Source organism: Bos indicus, chromosome 17, assembly GCF_029378745.1.
Source record: "Bos indicus isolate NIAB-ARS_2022 breed Sahiwal x Tharparkar chromosome 17, NIAB-ARS_B.indTharparkar_mat_pri_1.0, whole genome shotgun sequence".
NCBI classification, from domain to species: domain Eukaryota; kingdom Metazoa; phylum Chordata; class Mammalia; order Artiodactyla; family Bovidae; genus Bos; species Bos indicus.
This window is the reverse complement of record NC_091776.1, coordinates 68,171,154-68,192,186: the sequence shown is the minus strand read 5'-3', so window position 1 is coordinate 68,192,186 and position 21,033 is coordinate 68,171,154. Positions and strand designations below refer to the sequence as shown.

Sequence of the window (21,033 nt, the reverse complement as noted above, 5' to 3'; positions counted from 1 at the left end):
AGGGGTGTGACGCGCACTGGGTTTTGCTCCTCGTTTTGACAGCCAGAGTGGGGGCAGGACACGCCCCACGGGGCAGGGGGCACGTGGATGGTCCATGAGTATCACCAGGAAACACCGACACTGCCGTGTTCAGCCGCAGGGGCACTAACTCAACCTCCCTGCACTTCCTTCTGTCCAGGTTTGCCAGTGATGCCCACTTCTCTCCAGAATAACCTTGCACGCTCCCCAATGCTACTGGGAGGTGTGCTTTCAGACACTGCTGCTTCATCCTTGTCTGTTGCTGACGAGCACCGGGGCCCAAGGACAGAAGGACACCACCGAGATGCCCAAGGGAAGGTAAGGGAGCAGGGGTTCTTTGGAGAGAAACCTGGGCTTCGTTCAATTCTCATGGACACTACGGAGCTGACCGGCAGCACATTTCAGTCGTATGCCGCCTCCTCTCATTCACCCTTCTTCCAAACTCTCCTTTCAACCGGTTGCTGACTTAGCTGCATGGAAGCTACTTTGATGGGAAGCTCGTCTACTATTTAAAAAAAGCAGGACCCCCTGCTGTGCTGAGCAGAGTGACCCACCCTGGTGGGTATCTTCAGATGGAGCCAAGTAGAAAATTAACACTATTTTCATGGTCCACCGGTGTATTTACAAAACACCCGCCTCCCACTGAAAGCTTGCTAACTCAACGAAAAAGGCACCAAAATGACCCGAAATCTGTTTTAGGAAAGAGGCTTAATTAATCTGGGTTAAAGTATACAGAAGAGAATAGCAACCTCCTTCCAGCTGTATCATTTGTTCGATTATGCTTTTTTGTTAAAAATATGTAACACATCTTATTAAACTTGTTATCAATCAACTCAACAAATGAAAGCTATGAACCACCCACTCTGGACCACGCAAAAGTTATCCCGCCCCACCATCCTTGCTCCTGGCAGAAGGGCGGGGAGGTGAAGAATGGGACTTGTGTTTACAGAGACAATGAAATGAAGCAGAGAAAAGAGTTACAGAGTGCCGGTAATCAAATCTGAATATGGCGCTGGGTTGGAAAACCAAATCAAAGCAAACCCTTATCAACAAATCCCCATGGAACCAGACCATGAGAAGGCACGGCCACCATCTGGGCTCCGTGAGGAACAAAAGGATCACCACCTGCTCCCTCGTCGAGTCGCCGGTACATTCGCGAGGACGGTGCAGTTCTCGTGTGTGAGAGACCAGGAAAATTAGGGAGAAAATTAGATGAGGTTAAAATAACAGTTGACGGATAACACAGAGCCATAGGAGATAAACTGTCAAATGCCCCCGTTCGGCACTTTGGGGTTTCATGTGAAAATGACTTCAGGAAACCTTTCTCCAGGTGGCAATTAACATTTTAACTCAAGCTCCCCCAAGGGAAAGGGAAATTTCAGGAGGGGGAGGGGACGCTTCCTTAGCACAGGGCACTCAATCCGCAGGTGCTGAGTGAGAGAAGGCAGAAACCCACGCCTGGGACTCCATCCTGGGTGCCTCCTGAGCACTAGGACATCTCTGCTGCGTCCACCACAGTCACCTGCTCCGCCTGACTGTCCTTCCAGCAGGACTGTGGACTCCAGCAGCAAAGCCAGGGTGCTAACGTGTATTAAGCACTTACTGTATGCTTTACATGAATTAGCTCACGATCCTCTGGAGGTATGAGCTATCCTGTCCCGGGTGAGAGATGGGGAGGCAGAAGTTCAGGGAGGCTGATGACCTGGCCAAGGTCATGGCCTGGCAGTGGCAAAGCTGGGATGCACATGCTGGCCCGACTCCCGGGCCGTGCTCGGCACGAGCCTGGTCAGCTCCAAACTCTTGGCATGCAGCTGGCGGCCATCACGACCTGTAAGAGGCGAGCAGACCACCGTAGGGTTTACGGGCCTCAAACCACCTTACGGCGAGGCTGGAAACACAGTCCTGAGCTGCGGGCCAGCTTCTCCAGTCACTAGTTGCATTAAACCTCCCTGCACCTTGGTGTCACCCAGTGACACAGGGATGGAACCTCCTACCACTCGGAAGCATCCTGGGGATCCAGTGGGACCAACAGTGTAAAGCCCCAAGGGCAGTCTCTACCGTGGTATTCTTTCATTGATTCAAATATTTCACCAACCACCTATGTGACCTTCAGCCCCCAAAGCCTCCCGTGCAGGAGGGGGCAGAGCCAGGGGTGGTGGAGCCAGCCATGCAAGGTTCCAGGCCAGGTTAATGGACAGCGGCCGAGAGGTAATCCCTTGGGTAGTTTCACAAGCAGAATGTTTACCCAGAGTCCAGCCTGGGAGAAACCACTGTCCTCTGTCTTGTCACTGGATTTGATTGGTACCAAGTTTCCTTTTCCTTTTCCTTAATGGTTTAACAAATCTCCGTCGCAGCTCTGTTTTTCCCATTCCCGAGCCTGAGGTCTAAAGGTTCTCTATTACTTTCGGCCAGGAAGTCCAGCAAAGCCAAATGGAGCAGGCCTGCAGAGATCAGGACAGGGTTCTGTCTCTGTGTTTCCTGCCCCAGCTACGACGGTCCTTGCCAGAGTTACATCATAAATCAGAACGTGCTGGGGCCCGGTCAAGATGCACAGGCGGAGTCTGGTCATCCATAAAGAGACACCTCCACACACATTGCCCAGGTCTCCGCGTGGATCTGAAAGCCCTCAGGTCAGCCAGAGAGCAGATTCCTGAGCCAAATCAAGAAGGAAAAAAAAAAAATCTCAGCTTCTAGAAAGTCAAGGGACAGCAGAAAAAAAGTGCCCTAAGCAATGTCAAGCGGGCAGGATGATACAGAGAGGTGGTCTTTACCAAAGAAGCAAAAGGAAGGGTCAAGCCCGTGTGTGTGTGTGAATGCACCCAGAGAGCCTTCGCTAAAGCTGCAAAGGAAACAAAAATAAACCAACGGGATAAAAGGAAGGCTGTTGCATGAGGGAGAACTTTTGCTCCAGTTTTTTTTTTTTTTAAAAAGAGAGAGAGAGAAGAAAAGAAAAAGAAAGCACACACTGAAATGATCTAAAGCTGCCTATAAATATTTGGAAACATCAAAGGCGGTCCTGTTAAATTAAAAATGCTGTCACACAGATAGGAACTAGCCTCCAGCGCTCTGCCAGCTTCAACATGTGAGCCTGTGATCTGAGGAGCGAGGGCTCAGCTCCTCGAGAAATCTGATTCACTAAAGAAAAAAGTGAACGAGCAGTTGAGTTTTAATAAGGGCATTAAATACCTTAGGAATGAGCTAATTAGAGTTTAACTCTTTCAAGATTGTCCGAGCTCCTAAGAATGCTGTAAAGTGAGCTCCCTCCAGAATCTAGTTAAATCAGTCTCGAAACCTGCAGTGTAAAAGAAAAGTATTAAAATAGCACCTTAGGACTTCAAAGCTGGTAAATCCCACCAGGTCCCCGGCAGAGGCCGAGGGAAAGGAAGGGAGGAGGCCGGCCCAGAATCGTTTTCAAGGTGAGGTTAGGTTGCCTGCTTATTTAGAGCCTGCTTTCCCCCACCCTACCCCCCGCACCCCCGACCAGGTAAGGAGAGCTCACCTCCTAATACCAAATTCGTTCTTCCTGCCCTGTGAGCGGGCCCTTCACCTAAGCCCTTCTTCATGTCCTGACCCCGCTCGCATGCCTTGCGAGAAATGAGAGCCGAGCCCCCCAGTCACCCAGCAGTTTCCCAACACACATTCAGAGTCAGGATCCTAAAGAATTCCCCCATTCGTGAAGTCCCCCTCAGGACAGCAGGTCCTTTCAGGAACAAGATTCTCTGGACTTGAAGTAGAAAGCAGCAGTACCTCTTGCAGAATGCAGAGAGAAAACACACCTGCGCGGAAGAGAAAGGGCATCTTTCCATCACCCTGTCTCAGGAATGTGGGAGAAGGGGGCAGGCCGAGGTGGAAACTACCGTCTCCATTCAAGGAGAGGAATGCACTGCCCGGTCTTGGCAAAGGGGATGGGGGGAGTTATTTAAAAAAAAAAAAAAAAAGCCCACAATGCACTCTGGTCATTCCCATTTTTAGAAAAAAATCCAAGTGCCTAACTTGGGGGCTTAAGATTAATGAAGTATTTGCTTTGGCATAATCGCACACCGGACCGAACCAATCATGGAAGTCACTTGTGTCTGCCTCAGGTCCCATATAATAGGCCTCAAGAGCACAGCCTGAGCGCATCACAACACCCCACGGGCCCTGGCTGGATCCAGAGCAGCCAGCCACCACCCCGCTTCCCTGCGGAGCAGCCGTGCCCGCAGGCAGGCCGAGTGGCCTCAGGGACAAGGGGCAGGCTGGTCTAGAAGCCTCGCTTCCTGTGCACTGGACTTGAAGTTCACACATACGCAGGCCTGTGGGTGTGTGTGTGTGAACACAGGCCCAAGTGACCGAGCTCGGAGCCTGGATGGTGACCGAGCTGTAGGGCCAGCCTTGAGCAGATGGAGCTGCAGCAGAGCTTCTCCCATCCCCCAGGACACAGGCTGAAAGAGGGCCCCGGGGATCCGTGAGGCATTGAACGCCCCGGCCCCTCGCAGACACTCCCAGGACAGAAGAGCCACGGGTGCAAACGGTCAGGCACCGAGCGTGTTGGGAAATGATTCCTACAGTATGGTCATGTCTCCTGTTGATGACTAGCATCTCTGGATTCTTTAACCTTGATCAACGATGACTTCAGAATAAAAAGCTTCAGCCGCGCGGGAACGACACCATGAGTGTTAGTATATGTGAGGAACATTATGCAAGTATGCACATTGCTTTCTTCATCATCATCCTTTCATCACTAGAGCGAAGTGCATGTTGTAACTCAACTCCGTTTTACAGGTGAGGAAACTGAGACCCAGAGAGGCATGGTCACCTTTCTACAGCAGGTAACTGGCAGGGTCGGGTCCAAGCTTAGGCAGTCTGCTCTGCTGCCTCTCACATCAGCAAAGGAAATCCAGAACCACCAACATTTGCATACAGTTTAAGGAAGCCGACAAGTCCTGCGTAGCAAAGGTGCTAACTACGGCTAACAGCCACACCAATGCCTCAAGACCCGGCCGTCCCAACTCCTGAAATAGGCTGGCTCAAGGTTATAACACAGAACCGAAGAGCACTCATACCCAAATCAGGAGAGAGGCCGAAAGGTAATTTTTTAAGTTGGTTCCTAGGAAGGCATGTGTATCTTCTCCCATAAAATGCGGTGCCATTTCTGCTCCACGGAAGGCCTCTCTGTTTAACTGAACACACCCAAGGCCTGAGGACCCCACTCCAGGCAGCCCAAAGCAAAACAGCAGACAAGCAGAGGTTAAAAATCCCTGTACTAAACTCCTGACTCACCTTGGGATCTTGTTTCCTAACTTTACACTCAATTCTGACAAACGTGGCTCCCTGGTTTTCTAGGAATGGACTACAGAAGGCAGGCAGGCGCAAATCGCATTTGCGGAGAGAGAAGCCTTGTTGGGGAGGAGGGAGCGAATTTACAGACAGGTGCCTCACGACTGCACAACTCCAGGGGGCACTGTTGGATCCACGTTAGGGCAAAGAAACGCCAGGTATCTTGAGGAAGGGGCAGCTTTCCCTCATTCATACAAAGGGACACTGTGAGTCAGAGTGGGTAAATGTCAAAAGGTCGAGCCCCCAGCCCTGCCCTGAAGACAAGAGCAGTCCACTGGAGAGTCATACAGGCGACCCTGAGTCACTGAGCGACGATGACACGTGTGGTCACATCCCCTTCTGCAGCAGTAAGTCTCCATTCAGAGGGGTGGGGGCCGGCCCTCTAACCACGAGGCCACCTGAGCTGTTGACGCTGCCCCAGCCCGGCCTTGAGGGACTCGGGTCTCCCCCTGCAGAGGGGCGCTCGTTCCGAGGACGGTGCCCTGGCGCCCCATCCCATTCTACCATCGGGACCTCCCATCAAGCTTACTGGGCCTGATCAAGCCCCTTCCGGATGTTTCACCACACACACCAAGCGCCACAGAATCAATTCCGTGGAATGCCATTTGCAAAGGGGCAGACAGCATCCCAGGGCTGCGTGGCAGAGACCGCTCCTCTCCCTGCCCCAGCTCTGAACGCCCAACCTTGAGAGCTGGACATCCTGAGATCCCACTTCTGGGCAGGGGGGTGGCACCTGCCACCATGGTCTCTGCTGAATATACAGGATCAGAGAGGGGAGAGGATAAGCCTTCCTGAAATGGGGAGCAGGGAGGAATGAGGATGAGGAACTCGGGGAGGGGGAGTCCCTTATCCATCCGCCTCATGTTCTTTCCCTTTCCCTCCCTCCATCACCCCCATTGGATCAGAGATACCAGAGGGCAAGAGATGTTGGCAGGAGGTGGGAGGGGGGGATCTGTAAATTTTTAGAGACTGAAGAGTCCCTATTTACCCTGCAGCAAGTAGGGTAGACGGACTTCCCAGGTGGCTCAGATGGTAAAGAATCTGCCTGCCATGGCAGGAGAAACGGGTTTGATCCCTGGGTCGAGAAGATCCCCTGGAGAAGGAAATGGCAACCCACTCCAGTATTCTTGCCTGGAGAATCCCATGGGCAGAGGAGCCTGGTAGGCTACAGTCCATGGAGTTGCAAAGAGTTGGACACAACTGAGCATACAAATACACATGTGCGCGCACACATATACAAGGAGGGAAGACACTCATACCTGAACTTTGACAAGTTTGCAAGGGGGCAATTAAAACAGGCTTGCATAATTAAGAAAATTAACTACTGTTACCTGAGCATGCAGTAAGAATTCTAGGGTTTCCTACATCTTCTCGTAGGAGCACGTAACAGGGAATCATTCCACTTGGAATATTCGAAACTATTCTTACCCCCCATCCCACTGCTGTTTCAGAGCCTCCCCCTTCCAAAAACAAGGTTGGCATGGCAACCAGAGCACCAGTCACTGTGGTCCCTAACCACATCCGCCAGGGCCTGGCGTGCTGAGGCGTGTGCCAGCTCTGTTGTCTGTAGGGCACTCCTGGCCACAGCACGCAGCGAGCTATAATCAAGTCAGAAACCACCGCATTCGTATAGAACTCGGCTCCACATAAATATTCATTAAATGTGAAAACCTATGGTGATGCAATGTTGAGACTGCAAATTTAAACACAAGAGTCAGGAAATGCAAAAATTACCGCTGCCACTGGGCCCTGAATCACCCAGACGGCACGTTTAATGCCAAGCAGTTTGTGTGCGTCCTAGAGATTTAAACCCAGTAACACCAAAGCTCCAGAACTACACGCTGGCTGCTCACTTAACTCCCTGGGGGAGGCTGACGCTTACCTGAGGGGCCTTGGAACATTTCTGGAGGAGACATGCCGTGAAAAGGTGTGACTAGCCTCCAGTACAAGTGAAATATAACACATCACAGATATGCTATGCTAAGTCACTTCAGTCATGTCCAACTCTGTGCGACCCCACAGATGGCAGCCCACCGACTCTGAACTATTTCTGAAGGTCCCAGCACCCATATCATAGCCACTGTTTCACAAAAAACAATAAATAACCGAAAAACCTCAACATGCCAACATGTACACAACAAAGCAATAACTTAATAATTCCCAAATGTGTACGGTGGGCCGCTTAAAGACTAGAAAATCACGTTCTTTAAACTGAAACTCTTAATTCCTTCCACTCGTAGTCTGCTGGCCTCTTTGACATCTATTTTTGTGCATTTATTATTCGGCTGTGCTGGGTCTTGGTTGTGGCACTCACGATCTTTATCTTCATTGCAGCAGCATGTGGGATCCAGCTCCCTGACCAGGGATTGAACCTGGCCCCCTGCATTGGGAGCACGGAGTCAGCCAGTAGACCACCAGGGAAGTAGTCCCTGCTGGTCTCTCTGGAGTACTACTGTCATCCTTTAAAACTGCTTCCCGGACTTCCCTGCTGGGACAGTGGATAGGAGTCCACCTGCCAATGCAGGGACCATGGGTTCGATCCCTAGTCTGGGAAGATTCCACGTGCCACGGAGCAACTAAGCCCGTGGGCCGCCACTACTGAGCCTGCATTCTAGAGCCCAGGCTCCGCAACGAGAGAAGCCAGAGCAGGGGCTTCCCTGGTGGCTCAGTGGTAGAGTCCGCCTGCCAATGCAGGAGACACAGGTTCGAGCCCTGGTCCAGAAAGATCCCACATGCCTCAGAGCAGCTGAGCCCACGGGCCACGGCTACTGAGTCTGTGCTCTAGAGCCCGGGAGCTGCAAGCCCCACGTGCTCTAGGGTCTGTGCTCCACAGCAAGAGAGGCCGCCCCAAGGAGAAGCCCAACACCGAGACTGGAGAGGGGCCCCCACTCCCCGCAGCTAGGGAAAAGCCCATGCAGCAATGAGACCCAGCACAGCCAAAGTGAATCAATAAAGAAAGTATTTTTCAAGAAAAGAAGCCACAGCAATGAGAAGTGTGCACACCACAGCTAGAGAGTAGCCCCCGCTCACCCCAAGTGGAGAAGCCTGTGTACAGCAACAAAGACACAGTGAAACCAAAAATTAACAAATAAATTTTGAAAAGTGAAATGGAACTGCTTTCCATCCAGCATCTAAACACAGCCTCAGCCAGAACTTCCAAGGCCAGAGGTGGGGCGGTGTGCGGGGATCAGGGAGTTGACAAAACAGCTCAGTGCAAACGTAAGAATGGGTCCTTCGGGGGCTTCAGATAATTCTTAACCATTTCCCCAAACACCAGCTTTCTAAGTGACACCAAAATATGGCACATTTTTTAAAAGAAACATACTCCCTAAAAGTCTAGGCTGAGATGTCTCTTGTCCAGCATGCTCCGAACACTGCACCCAGGCAGCCTCGCCAGCCGGGAAGGAGTTAGATGGTGCTATGGCTTTATCCCACGTCCTTTTTCCAGGCCCAGAGAACAGAAGCGAGGGGAAATTACTTTGAGAGTCTGGTCCATCCCAACTATTTGGAATAGCCCTAGGACACACCCACGTCTTGTGAACGGTTTCTCCAATCACAGAAAGCTCTCCCTCAAAAAGCCAAGTCTTTTATTTATTTATTTATTTTTGGGCTCCACTAACACCTCCACCTCTACCATATCCCTAAGTATCATGATCTAGAAGAATTTCAGTTCAGTAAATTTTTAAGAGCTTTACTGCACGGCAACAGGGGGGATGAGGAAGTCACAAGCCTTCTCTGCTGGGAGCCGTTACTTTGTGGGGAAAAAGAAATAGTAAGGTATGGAAGATCAGCTGAGAAGTGAAAAATAGAGTGCTTGGGTAGAAGGAACCCACCAGCAGAACTTGGGAATGCCTGACGGGAATGGCTGGAAGTCTAACCACAGGTGAAAGCTCTGGGGAGAAGAGAAAGTGGACTAGGGGGCAAAGGTGGGGGTCGGGAAGGTGCGAGCCGCAGAAATGCACCCCTGCGGAAAGTCTCAGAGCGAGGGAAGCCCAGGACCCATTTGGGAAATAAAAGCAGGAACACCCAGGACACAGGCCTGCGTCCCAGGCCGGCTCTGCGCTCAGCAAACAACGGGAAAGACTCTGATGGAGGGAATGACAAGATCAGCGGTTACTTGGGAAAGATGAAGCGGAGGGGAAGAGCTGCTGGGGGAGGCAGACGGAGGCAGGGAAATGCTGAGGCGGCATCTGCTGACGCGAAGGGGCAAGGTCAGCAGGGAGGGAGCAAGGGCACTGTTTCCTCTGACTTGGCCACAAGCTACCTCGATTTACATTTTGCAAAGGGCTTTGCAAGTCACGCTTGCAACATTCTTTACATGCCATTAGCCGCCTGCCTACCACCTACTCCAAGACTGAGGCACTTTCTGAAATGATGCCAAGCCTCCGGGTACCCAGTGGTGGTTCCAAAAATCGCATAAAGGTGCTGAACACACAAATGTCGAAGGCGCGTAAGTAAAATTAGGTACAAAGAAACGCCTTCGACGTCAAGTGTGGGACAAGCCTTGGCAGCTGGGACAACCTGAATGGCAGATGGCCCTCTGGGCAGAATCCAGGGAAGGCGCTCTGAGCTGGGAGGATGAAACCAGGAATACGGGTGAAAGTTCGGTGGGGGGGGGGGGGGGGGGTTGCCCTAAAAGCGCGTGGAAAATTTGCTGGAACCCGAGCATCAGAGAAGGATGCTGCTCCAGGGAGACCAGCACCTGGAACAATGAGACCCGAGTTCTAACCCCAGCTCCTCCTGCCACCAAAGGCTCGAGGCCCTTGCCCACAGCACCCTCGCTGTAAAAGGAGATCGGGGCCATGGCATTCCAGGGTGCCCTCTGGTTCAAACAGGAGCTCTCATAGTCAAAAAAAAACCAAGGAGCAGAAAGAGAGAAGGGACAAAGATGGTGATGAAGGCACGCACCAAATGGCTCCAGGGAACAGAAGCACCCTGTCAACCGAGAATACTCTGGTTGGTCGGGGGGGGACATCCCTTGTGGTCCAGTGGCTAAGACTCTGTGCTCTACTGCAGGGGGTGCAGGTTCAACCCCTGGTCAGGGAACTAAGAGCCCTCATGCCACGCGGGGCAGCCAAAAACAGCAGCAACACACAAGAATGCTCTGGTCATGCCAGGGCCACCGCGGCCCTCCCCAGTAGCAGAACTTGAGGCTCAGAGGGTGCAGTGAAGTGTCATGAAGTCACTAACGGCCTGGCCGTCTGACACACAGATGGCAGGGGAAAGACAACAGAGACTTGCCAAGTGCAACTTAAAAGCTTTAGGCTCCAAAACTTCCAGCAAGAGAAAGGATGGCAAACACCACTGCCCACGGGGGCCCCAGGTGCTGGTAGGCGCTGGATCGTTACCCGTGAGTGCGGCAACCCGCTGCAATGCAGGGGAAGCTTGTAAACAGGGGCCTGCGCCCCATCTGAAGAGGGCAGCTGCTGTCTCACTGGAGCAGGCTGTCGCCACGTGGGAATGTGGACCCTACACTGCCAGATCTTTTCGTGTTTCGAGAAGAGCCAAAGCTCCAGATTTTTATGTAAAACTTCTAGATTTTTAACAGGGATCAAACGAAACAGCAGGAAGCCGTTTTCCGCCCGTGGGCCTGCTGTTTAGGGCGCCCTGACAGTCTGGAGCTCCGCTCTAAGGCACCCCTGCCTTCCACACGCTGACAGCAGCGCCGCTCTGAATGAGGGGACAGGGAGAGAGGCGGGGCAGAGAACACCCCAGGCAGCAGCACCCTCCTGGGCCACAATCTGCTGCCACCGGGCGTGCCCACCACAAGGCAGTCCCTTCCGTGAGGTCTTCTCTAGGCCTCGGAGCGTGGCCATCTGCCCGGCCAGACGCTGCGTCCCTGCCCAGAGCCCTAGGGCGCCTGCTCCTGGATCGGGCTCAGACACACCCGCCAGTGAGGGACCCAGATACCACGCCAGGCACCTTCCTTTTGATGCTGACAGTCGCAACTCAGATCCTCGAGGCAGAGGGGGAAAGCCAGTATTCTACCACTTACTAAGTCACAGGAATACACGGGGCTTCCCTGGGGCTCAGGTGGTAAAGAATCTGCCTGTAATGCAGGAGACCTGGGTTCAATTCCTGGATGGGGAAGATTCCCTGGAGAAGGAAAAGGCAACCCACTTCAGTATTCTTGCCTGGAGAATTCCATGGACAGAGGAGCCTGGTGGGCTGCGGTCCACGGGGTCGCAAAGAGTCGGACATGACTGAGCAACTAACACACACACAGGAATACACAAGCTTTCACTCTTGTGAAGTTGGTTTTCAATGGGTTGCTGTTCAGTTGCTCAGTCATGTCCGACTCTTTGCGACCCCATGGACTGCAGCATGCCAGGCTTCCCTGTCCTTCACAATCTCCCGGAGCTTACTCAAACTCATGTCCACTGAGTCAGTGATGCCATCCAACCATCCCATCCTCTGTGGTCCCCTTCTCCTCCTGCCCTCAATGGGTATGTTTGTTTTGTTTTTTAAGAAACTACCCATTGTGAGCAGGGGTGCGTGGAAACACGAATGCCAGCCTGGCTGGGGAATATAAACCAGCCCTGCTCTTTTGCAGGGGGCACTGACCACACATGACAGGACCAGGGAAAGTATTTATACCTCTCCACACAGGCGTCCCGATCCTAGAACCTGAGGCTGCGAAGGTAGTCAAGAGATAGAGAAAAAAAGCTCCCCACAGCAGCACTTATAATAACGGAAAACAAGACACTAAAAGCGTTTTGGAATATTTATTAGTAAGAGGGAAATACTTAAGGTACACAAAGGGTCGTTAACACTATATAGTGTTTTTTCCAATTTTCTTAAAAATCTGAGTGCATAGGAAAAAAAAAAAAGGAAAGGAAAGCTATCCCAAACCACAAAAGGTTAACAGAGGTTACGTGGAGGCAGTGGGACTGATTTTCTTTTTCATACTTTTCTTTATTTTCCAAGTATTCGACAATAAACATGTATGATTTTTATAATTAAAGAATAAATTACAGATGATCTGGTTTTTTAAACGGAAATGTTGGCCCTGATGAGAGGTAATGTAAAATGAATCTATCCTAGCCTTTTTGCCCAAACCGTATCTAAGTACACCCAGGTCCTCAAGCAAGCGGGTCTCGAGGTTTGTCTTCAAGTGACCCAAGCTCGATCCCAGCTCTGTGGCCCTGAGAAGCTTACTTACACCCTCTGCCTCGGTTTCCTCTGTGAAGTGCAGATAATTCAACGGCCCACTGTGCATGGAGAGACCATGAACATGACACCTGCAAACCACAAACTGTGCGGTGGGTGCACAAGGCTGCTTCTTCTCTAGGCTGTATCCACAGCAGGAACTCAAGAAACGCCTGCTGACAAGTTAGCGCACTCGGTTTAAGTGAAAAGAAAAAATCAAGTTTAAACTCTTACAGCACTGAAGGGTTACATGCACCTGATCGAGCACCACTCTTAACTCTCTTATTTTAAAAATGCAGCAGCTTCTGTACCAGGAGACCAGAAGCTCCCATTCCAACATACATTTCCCTGTGAAACTTCTAGAATCATCAGAGTCTGTCTTCACCAAATTGACTCTACCCACTGAATTTCTAAACAACCATATCACACTGGCTGCTGGGGCGAGAATGGGGTTAATGTCAAGTCTTACCACACATCTGAAGGGTAATAAAAATAAAACGCTCTCCCTTGAACCACAACAGGCCGGCTGACCTCATTCTCTTCACACTATAGTGAGTCAACAGAGCCGCTCAAAGTCAGAATTTCAAACATCTCATTCAAGCGGCAGATGGAACAAAGACCCTCTACTCTTTACGGTCTCCCCATCCTGTTTGGCAGGTATAAAGGCACCTCTCTGCAGAGGGGTTATCAGCTTTTAACCTCAAAGGTAGGTAAAAACAAAACAAACAAAAAAATGAGCAGGAAAGGGCCAAAAGGCACAAATCCACGTACTGTGTCATTACGCAGACGTGCTTCTTCAGAATGGGCTGCCCAGGCCCACTTGTCACCCCTGGGCCAGGTGCACCCCTGGTTTCGCACAGCTGTGTCCTCCCGGAGAGGGCCTGTGGTCAGCACGCCGCCCGCCCCCTCCACTCTGCCGCCTGCGGGCAGGGCCCACGCCTCCCTCGTGCCCACCTGCTGCCTCGCCCCGCACAGGGTCGGGGGCACAGAAAGCAGCGGTGAACGCTGGCCCACTGCAGGAATGCAGACCCACGGGAGGTCTTAACCGCCAGGAGGACAGGATGAGCAGAGGGAAGCCACAGCTTCAGGTTGTGACCATCTTTGAAATCAAATTTCAGATCACAGGGGAACGCGCAGATTGTGTAAATAAAGGAAGAAAAGCGATGAACACAGGACGGGGCCTCTTTGGGGAAAGCCACACAGGCTGTGAAAGGGCTCTGAAAAGCCAGCTACAGGAAGGAGGTGTGTCTCACTTCAGAGATCTCTTTAAATGCCAGAGCGCCACGGCCATTCCGAGTTCCCCGAAGCCAGAAAACAATGGACATGCCATCGAGCGACAGCGGTGCACTTCAAGTCACTGGCCCCTCTTCCCAACCTTGGCGGATCAGCTCTTCATGAAAAAAAACAAGGTAGAATGAGACTGTGTGATTGAAAAAAGGAAGAGAAAAGGGGAAGGAAGGAAGAAGGAGAGAAGTCTCTAAGGGCAGAGGGTCTTCTCACTTGAAGTTACCGGCTCCTCTCTTGGTCCCCCACTCTGGGTTTATACTGACTCTAAATTCCACCATCAGTTGCCATAATCTCATCCCAAGCAGAAGAAAGTGCCAAGTGAAGCAGGCTTGTGAAAACAGAAATGGCTGGGAATCACACAGAGCTGGGTTTTAATCTGAGCCCTGCAACTGACCTGCTCAGCATCTTCCACGCGTGACCTTAGCTCTCTGGGCTTAGTTTCCTCATCTGAACACCTGGGCCATCCCATTTCCCTCGTCCACTGAGTTCAGGTGCTGTACCCAGTGCCTGGCGTGCAGGAAACACGGGATCACGACCACCTATTTTTAAGAGCTCTGACAGAGGAAGACTGAAAACTCTAAATTAAAGGAGAAAAGCAGCCACTTACACGCGGGGTGCAGCTTTACGAGACCTGGCTTTCCCCAGTCAGACACCTGATCACTAAGCTCGCTTCCAAGGGGGCTCTCCCTGGCACACTCGGCCAAGGTCCAGCTGAGGACGACAGAAAGGCCCACACCCGGGAGCTGGGAGACCCAGACAGTTCTCCAGGGTTATCTCAACCTCACTCACTTCTATGGACCAACCCCCTTCACTTCTCTGGACCTCAGCCTCCTTCCTCATCTAACACATTAAAGGGCTGAGTCTGGGTCTTCAGATTATTGAAATGGATTTAAACGTCCTTTTTGTCGTGAACTGTGAATCCGCATTCTCCAGACCTGTGCAATGCCATCAAAAAGCAAAGTTTTCATATGACATAATATTCAGGGTAATGATAATCCTGAATACCAAACTTTTACAGTTACGCCCAGGGACATTAGGGCCTGGCCATGAACTGTTCTTCATGTGTCTGTCCATCTCTAACAGCTGTCCACATTAGGCCTCTCTCAATAATCAGGGTGTTATCATGAAAAGAATGTCTTCAGACCTTCACGACGCCAGATACCCTACCCCTGAGCACACATGCAGACACACGTGTGTCACTGTCTCACAGCCCGGGATGACAACAGCAGTGGTTCCAACCAGAGCCATTCTTTCCATCTAATCAAGCAAGTTTCTGCAAACAACCACCAAAAAGGAAAGCTGATCCCAGAATGTATTAGCCAAAGCATATGAAGCGGTTCTCATCAATTCTCGTAAGATGGTCCACCCTGAATCCATCATTCATTCACTGAATACTGGGTGTCTGATAAGCAGCAGGCACTGGGGACCAGGGACGAGCAGAAACAAACAGGCCTGTGCCCAGGGCCACGGAGAGGCAAGCAGTGAGGGGCTGCTCTCAAGGCGTCTCAACATCAACGGATGCTCTGCTTCATTCCCAGTGAACGCTGAAAAGACATACACCTGCAGTCCACACTCCCACACTCTGCATTCAGAGCCTCATCTTCCTGCCTGTCACCATCTAAACGCAGAAAATTCTTTTTTTAATTGAAGTATAATTGACCAAAAACATTATGTTAGTTCCAGGTATACAACACAGTGATTCAATATTAAATGCAGAAAATTCTTGGAGTGACTGTCTTTCCATTTCTCCCAAGGATAATGCATTTCACTACTACAGATAGGTGAACTGGAGAGAAATTAATCCATTAGAGATAAAGGATGCCTTCAGAACTAAGGGCTCCACTGTGTGTGGAGACCCAGTCAGGAGCAATTATCATTTATTCACACAGATCTAAAGGAACAACAATACAGTATGTGGTACAGAACAGGGCTTGAGTAGAAATCCATCAAGTGAACACGCTCGACAGAGACACATAAACCTGTAGGCTTCTCAAGGACTCCTGCTAGCCTGAGCCGCACATCACTGCCTTCAAATCCCCAGGGATGGATGGGGGAAAATTACACATCTTCTCAGGAAAATAAAAGTGCACATACATGGGATTGTATGCATAATTTCAGGGGTTCACAGGCCATCTATGGAAGTCTGTGACCCTCAGGTTAAGAACCCCTATTCTAGACTATGAAAAATTAGACTTGAACAAACGTCAGGACCTAACCAACCAACTCCTATTTATTTAACGGTAATAGGAACAAAGGAGCCAGACAGACCTGGGTTTCAACCCAAGTTTTATCATTTGCTACCTATGTGAGGTTGCAAAAGTCAAATAGCCTTTCTCAGCCTCAGTTTCCTCATCTGTCAAATGGGTCAACAACAGTTGTTGGTTCCATGTTAAAGACGTAGATGAGCAAACACATGACGAGCTTGGCATGGTGCCCTATACAAAAGAAATGCTCCTAAAGAGAAGCCAGCATCACCCTCTAGTTCACAGGCTGCACACTTATCCTCACTCCCACCTTCATCTCCATTCAGAGCTGTATTAGTAACTCCCATGGCATCTCAGGGAACGAGACAGAAAGTAAGAGCTCCTAAAGAATTCACGAGGTCACAAAACACAGCCCTGATGTCTTCCCCTAAATCAAATGCTTGGTTTTAACCTATGAAGGCCCTTCTGACAAGACAGTCAGCGATCCCTTTTTGTGTAAATCCAGGTCAGCTGTCAGCACGCAATTGTTCTATTAGGTCAAGTCAATTTTTAGAGAGGCAGGCCTGTTAACTTAAAATGGAGATGAAAAGAAAGTGTTTGATCAAATGCTAAACTGCAGAAACACACTGACAGGGAGACAAGGCAGAGGAATTAGTTTCCTAAAATTATTCTCTCTGATACCCTTAGTTAACATTGGCTATTTAAGGACCTCACTCAAGCCTTTCTGACCCACCACTCAGCTTTCCTCCCAGCCCTCGTGGCTAAAGGCACTGGCTTAGTTCTTAAATGTTCTCAGCAAGCTCTGTTTTTAAGACCATTCAACACTTAATCCAGGATCCAGAGGCCGATTTTAAAGTTACACAAAACCTACCATTCAGATTTCTCCTACAAATGAATTTCTCAAGCGTTTCTAAATATTTGACTTCAAGGGGGAGAAAAATACATTTCCATTTAAAACAATCTTTCACCTCTAGCTATGCAAATTTTCTTTGTTTGCTTAACCAATTCACATACCACTAGCCAGGTTTAATTGGGTCTTTATTTAACATCACTAACCATGTGAGCTGAACAGCCAAAGTCTGAAAGTTTCAGATAATGATCTCATTAATAGCAACAAATTGGTTAAAAGATGAAATATGTATCAATACATCTAAGAACCCTTTAAAGTTCCACACTTCAGAACTAAAGGAGAAGTGTAATTACTTCCTCCAGCGTTCACACTGTATGCTTGACACTTACAAACAGACGGGCTGTAATCCTGCATGAATAAATAAAATACTAAAGTAGTGAACAGCACTTCATAGCCACATATTGTTTCCACAACTTTCACAGACGAAGATGTCAAAAAAAAAAAAAAAAAAAGGAAAAAGGATCTCTCTTCTTTCAGAGCACAGTGATGACCTTGGGAAAGTTATTTAAGCCTAAAATGCACAAGGAGAGAATCAACACTCTTAGTGACTAATCTCAAGATTTGAATTTCCCTCTCTCTCTCTCTCTCTCTCTCTCTCTCTGTCTTTCTCACTCTCCTCTCTCTTTCACACACACACACACACACACACACACACGCACACACCCTTCTTTACCAGGCCTCCTCCTACCCCAACCCATGCAGATGAATGAACAGGTATTCTAATTAGAGGTATCTGGGCAAACCAGACTGTAATAAGGCATCTACTCTATAAACAGACACAGACACATACTTTCATTGCATACAATACAGGGGGGGGTGGGAATCAGTGATACAAACCAATTTCCTATCTTAGAATTCTTAAAGGAAAGAGTCTCTCAGACAGGTTCTTTTCTCCGCTAAAGCATGAAAAACAGTGCTACAGAATCCCACGGCAACAAAACTAGTGCTGTAAGTGCTATGATTTAGGTTTAGTTAAAGGAAAATAAACTCCGTTCTGAAGACCATAAAATATTAAATAGCAAATTACGCAAGAGTTTTTGTTTTTTTTTTTTTTTTAAGATAGTAAATAGAAGGAGGCTTGAAAAGTTCAACAAGGGCACTTAGAAAATCTGATTAATCTGAAGCTGAAGAAACAGCCAAGTTGTTTCTTCTACATTCTCATTTCTCAAGCAAAAGGTGACTCTCTCTCTCGGCAGCCCTAAAACATCAGTTTCCCTTACAAAAACTTTCTTGGGGGCTGACAGGGGCCACGCTAGTTCCTCCACTCAGGAGTATTCCAAGAACTAATGAAAGCATGCCAGCCTCGGTACACACAGCCCTGGGAGCCACGCCGAGCTCCTTCTGTGCACACAGGTTCAGCAAGCAGGCCTCACAATAAAGTTATCAAAGATGTAGAGAACACTAAGAAGTGACTACTCAGACAAACTCACCAGTGTTACTGCAGTTATAAGGGAATTAGGACACTTATTAGTGATTGCTTAACAGGTAAACTTATTAAATACCATTTAAGTCATTTTTCTTTACTTAGCAGTTGTTGACTTTTTTTTTTGGCAAGGCTAATGGACTACAAAGGAGTTAGATAAGCACTTCAAAAACTTTCAAAAGAGAATAGATTCCTTCTGCCAAATTCACACAGTATCTCCCCACTCACAAGGATAAAATAGTTACAAATGGTGTGTTTAAACTGCTAATTTTGTATTAAATGGCGAACCCAAGATTATCTCCAAAGCACTGCACTACTCATAATGGATAGCTCGCCAGACAACCTACCAGGGAGAAAGTACAAGTTAAAACACTGCAGATAAAAATCGCAAACTTCAAAAGTCTCCTTCAAAAAGTGAAGTGCCATGATTAAAACATCTTTTCTCTTAGAAAGCTGTAAATCAAACATTTTCTACAGGCATCAGGCCACAGTGAAAGCCTCAAAGAGAAACAAGAAGTCACAGGAGCAGGCATTAAGATTCAAACTGTGCTTGAAGGCTGCAACTGAAAGAAAGGCTGCAGGAATCTTCAGCAGACCGTGGTCTCTAAAGCTTATAAATTAAAGACTATAACATTATCCCCCTAAAAAGTCCAAAAGCTTTTAACATACGTGTAGTCACAGAACTCAGACAACCTGTGTTTTCCCCCTTCCATCTGTCCTGCAGAAGTCTGAGACGGGGACCTAAGGACACACCTCTAAGGGCCAAGCCGCACTGCCCCCTGCCCTAACCCTGCAGAGTTTTCAGTCTGCACCAGGGGAGGGGAAATGAAAGGCTGCTTGCAGTTAATTCCATTCAGTCCCCCGCTCTTCATTCATAACTTATCCAAGAGTAAAGAGCACAAGGCCTCAAAGCTTGGAGCCCCTGCAGCCATCCCCTCACCCGCAAAAGGTTGAAAGACAAGCCAACCATTTCAAATCACTCCCATCCCAGGCACGCATATTCACCCCGGTTAAGTGCGCTGGCTGTCTACTAAGTTGATAAAATCACAGCCAAGGAAGCAGAAAGGCATCTACCCAGTTCACCATCTGCAGAGGCTTGGGCTCAGAGTCCCTCCTCCGCAGAGAGGGGTTCTGCTGAAAGCTCGCTCTCCACCCCACCTCCCCGCCGCCCCACTCCGCCAGGTTCCTTTGGAATGCACACCCCTTTCATTCGGAGCAAGGTGGAGGCCCTGTCAGTGAGCGACCCTTCTCCCGAGGTGCAGGCCCTCTGCACCAGTCCTTGGCCGAGGAGCGGGCAGGCTGCCTCCCTCCCACTCTCTCTGTAATCTGAGGCACGCAGCGAGGGCTGCTGCTCCGGCCACTCCGGGGCACCCGCGATCCCCACTCCTCCGCCAGCTCCCGCTGCCTCTCCTCCTGCGGCTGCTGGTCCAGCGCCCCGGGATTGTGGGCGCCCAGGTGAGGCTGGCGGCAGGTTCCAGGGGGAGACCCTCGGACAAGCCTGGCTGCTCCCTCAAAGAACCTGCACGGGTGGGAGGGCACAGCCTGCGACTTGGAACGAGCCTCCCCATCCTTCATCACTTGTCTCGCCGAAGTTGGCACTCAACAGGTAGTTCCCGGGACTTCCACCTGAGGTAAAAGCGAGCGCCCCGACAGCCTGAGGGGGCTGCCTCAGCGTGGGTGCCCGGACCCGGGGTCTCCCCTCCCGCTCCTGGGACCCACGGGAGGCCGAGCCCCACGTGCGCTCGCCCCCCCACGGCGGCGCCCTGGAGGCCGCGTCCCTCCCGCCCGCCCGCCCGCTTGAGAGGGATGCCGCCGGCCTCCTCACCGCCCCTCCCGCCCGCCCGCCCGCCAGCCCGCGGCGGGGTCGGCGGGCGCAGCCCCCGGAGCCATCTTGTGGCGGCAGCGGCGCGGGGCCCGGGCGGCGGGCAGCTACCTGCACGATTTCGCCCTCCGCGCTGAGCGTGGCCCCGGCCCGCGAGAAGCGGCCAGTGAGGCCGGTGGTGTAGGTGGTGTAGTCGCCGCTCGGGCTCGACTCGAACAGCACCACCTCCACGAACGCCGTCTCCTTGGCCCGCGCCGTGCCGGGCCCCGCGGCCGCGAGCAACAGCCCGAGCAGCAGCGGCAGCGGCGGCGGCGGCGGCAGGCGGCGGCCGCGGGGGCCGCGGGGGCGGCAGCGGAGGCGGCGGCGGCGGCGGCCCGGGGCCCCTGGGCGCCCGCCCGAGCGCGGCCTCATGGTCCTGCGGCGGGAGGGCGCGGAGGGCGGGCGCGGCCGGGCATAGTCGCGGGCCGGCGGAGGACCGAGCGCGGGCGGACGCCTCACAGCCCCATCGCGGCGGCGGCGGCGGCTTTGTGGGTCGCAGGCTCGGCTGGGCTCCCACGGCCGTAGCGCCGCGGCCCTTTCATCTGCTCCACGTGAGGGGTTATCCCCGCCCCGGCAACGTCGTGACCCGCTCTCCCCTCCCTCCCCGCGCTCGACCGCCGCGGCTGCCCGGGGGGCGGGGGAGCGGGGGATCGGATCGGGTAGGCGGGGCGGGCGCGCCGGCGGCGGGGGTGGAGCCGGACGGTGGGACACGCCCCCGTATTCGCCCCGCCCCCTCGCCCGCCGTCTGCGCTCCTCCCCTTGCTGTCGCTCCGCCCATCGCCTACCGTCTTGCCCCGCCCCTTCGTCCTCGCTCCGCCCCTAGGCTCTAGCCCCGCCCCTTCTGTCGCGCTCCGCCCCCGCCGCG

At 51.4% G+C, this 21,033-nt stretch overlaps 1 protein-coding gene across 1 annotated transcript in view; it reads right to left on the bottom strand.

Moving 5' to 3' along the window:
* ZNRF3 (zinc and ring finger 3) overlaps positions 1 to 20,806 on the bottom strand; it is a 145,077-nt gene extending 124,271 nt beyond the window's left edge. The window contains exon 1 of the mRNA XM_070769780.1: positions 20,241 to 20,806. Within this exon, the coding sequence (XP_070625881.1) occupies positions 20,241 to 20,540 (300 nt within the window). The 5' untranslated portion in view covers positions 20,541 to 20,806. The remainder of the gene's footprint in view (positions 1 to 20,240) is intronic.
* Between the last annotated feature and the right edge of the window lie 227 nt (positions 20,807 to 21,033).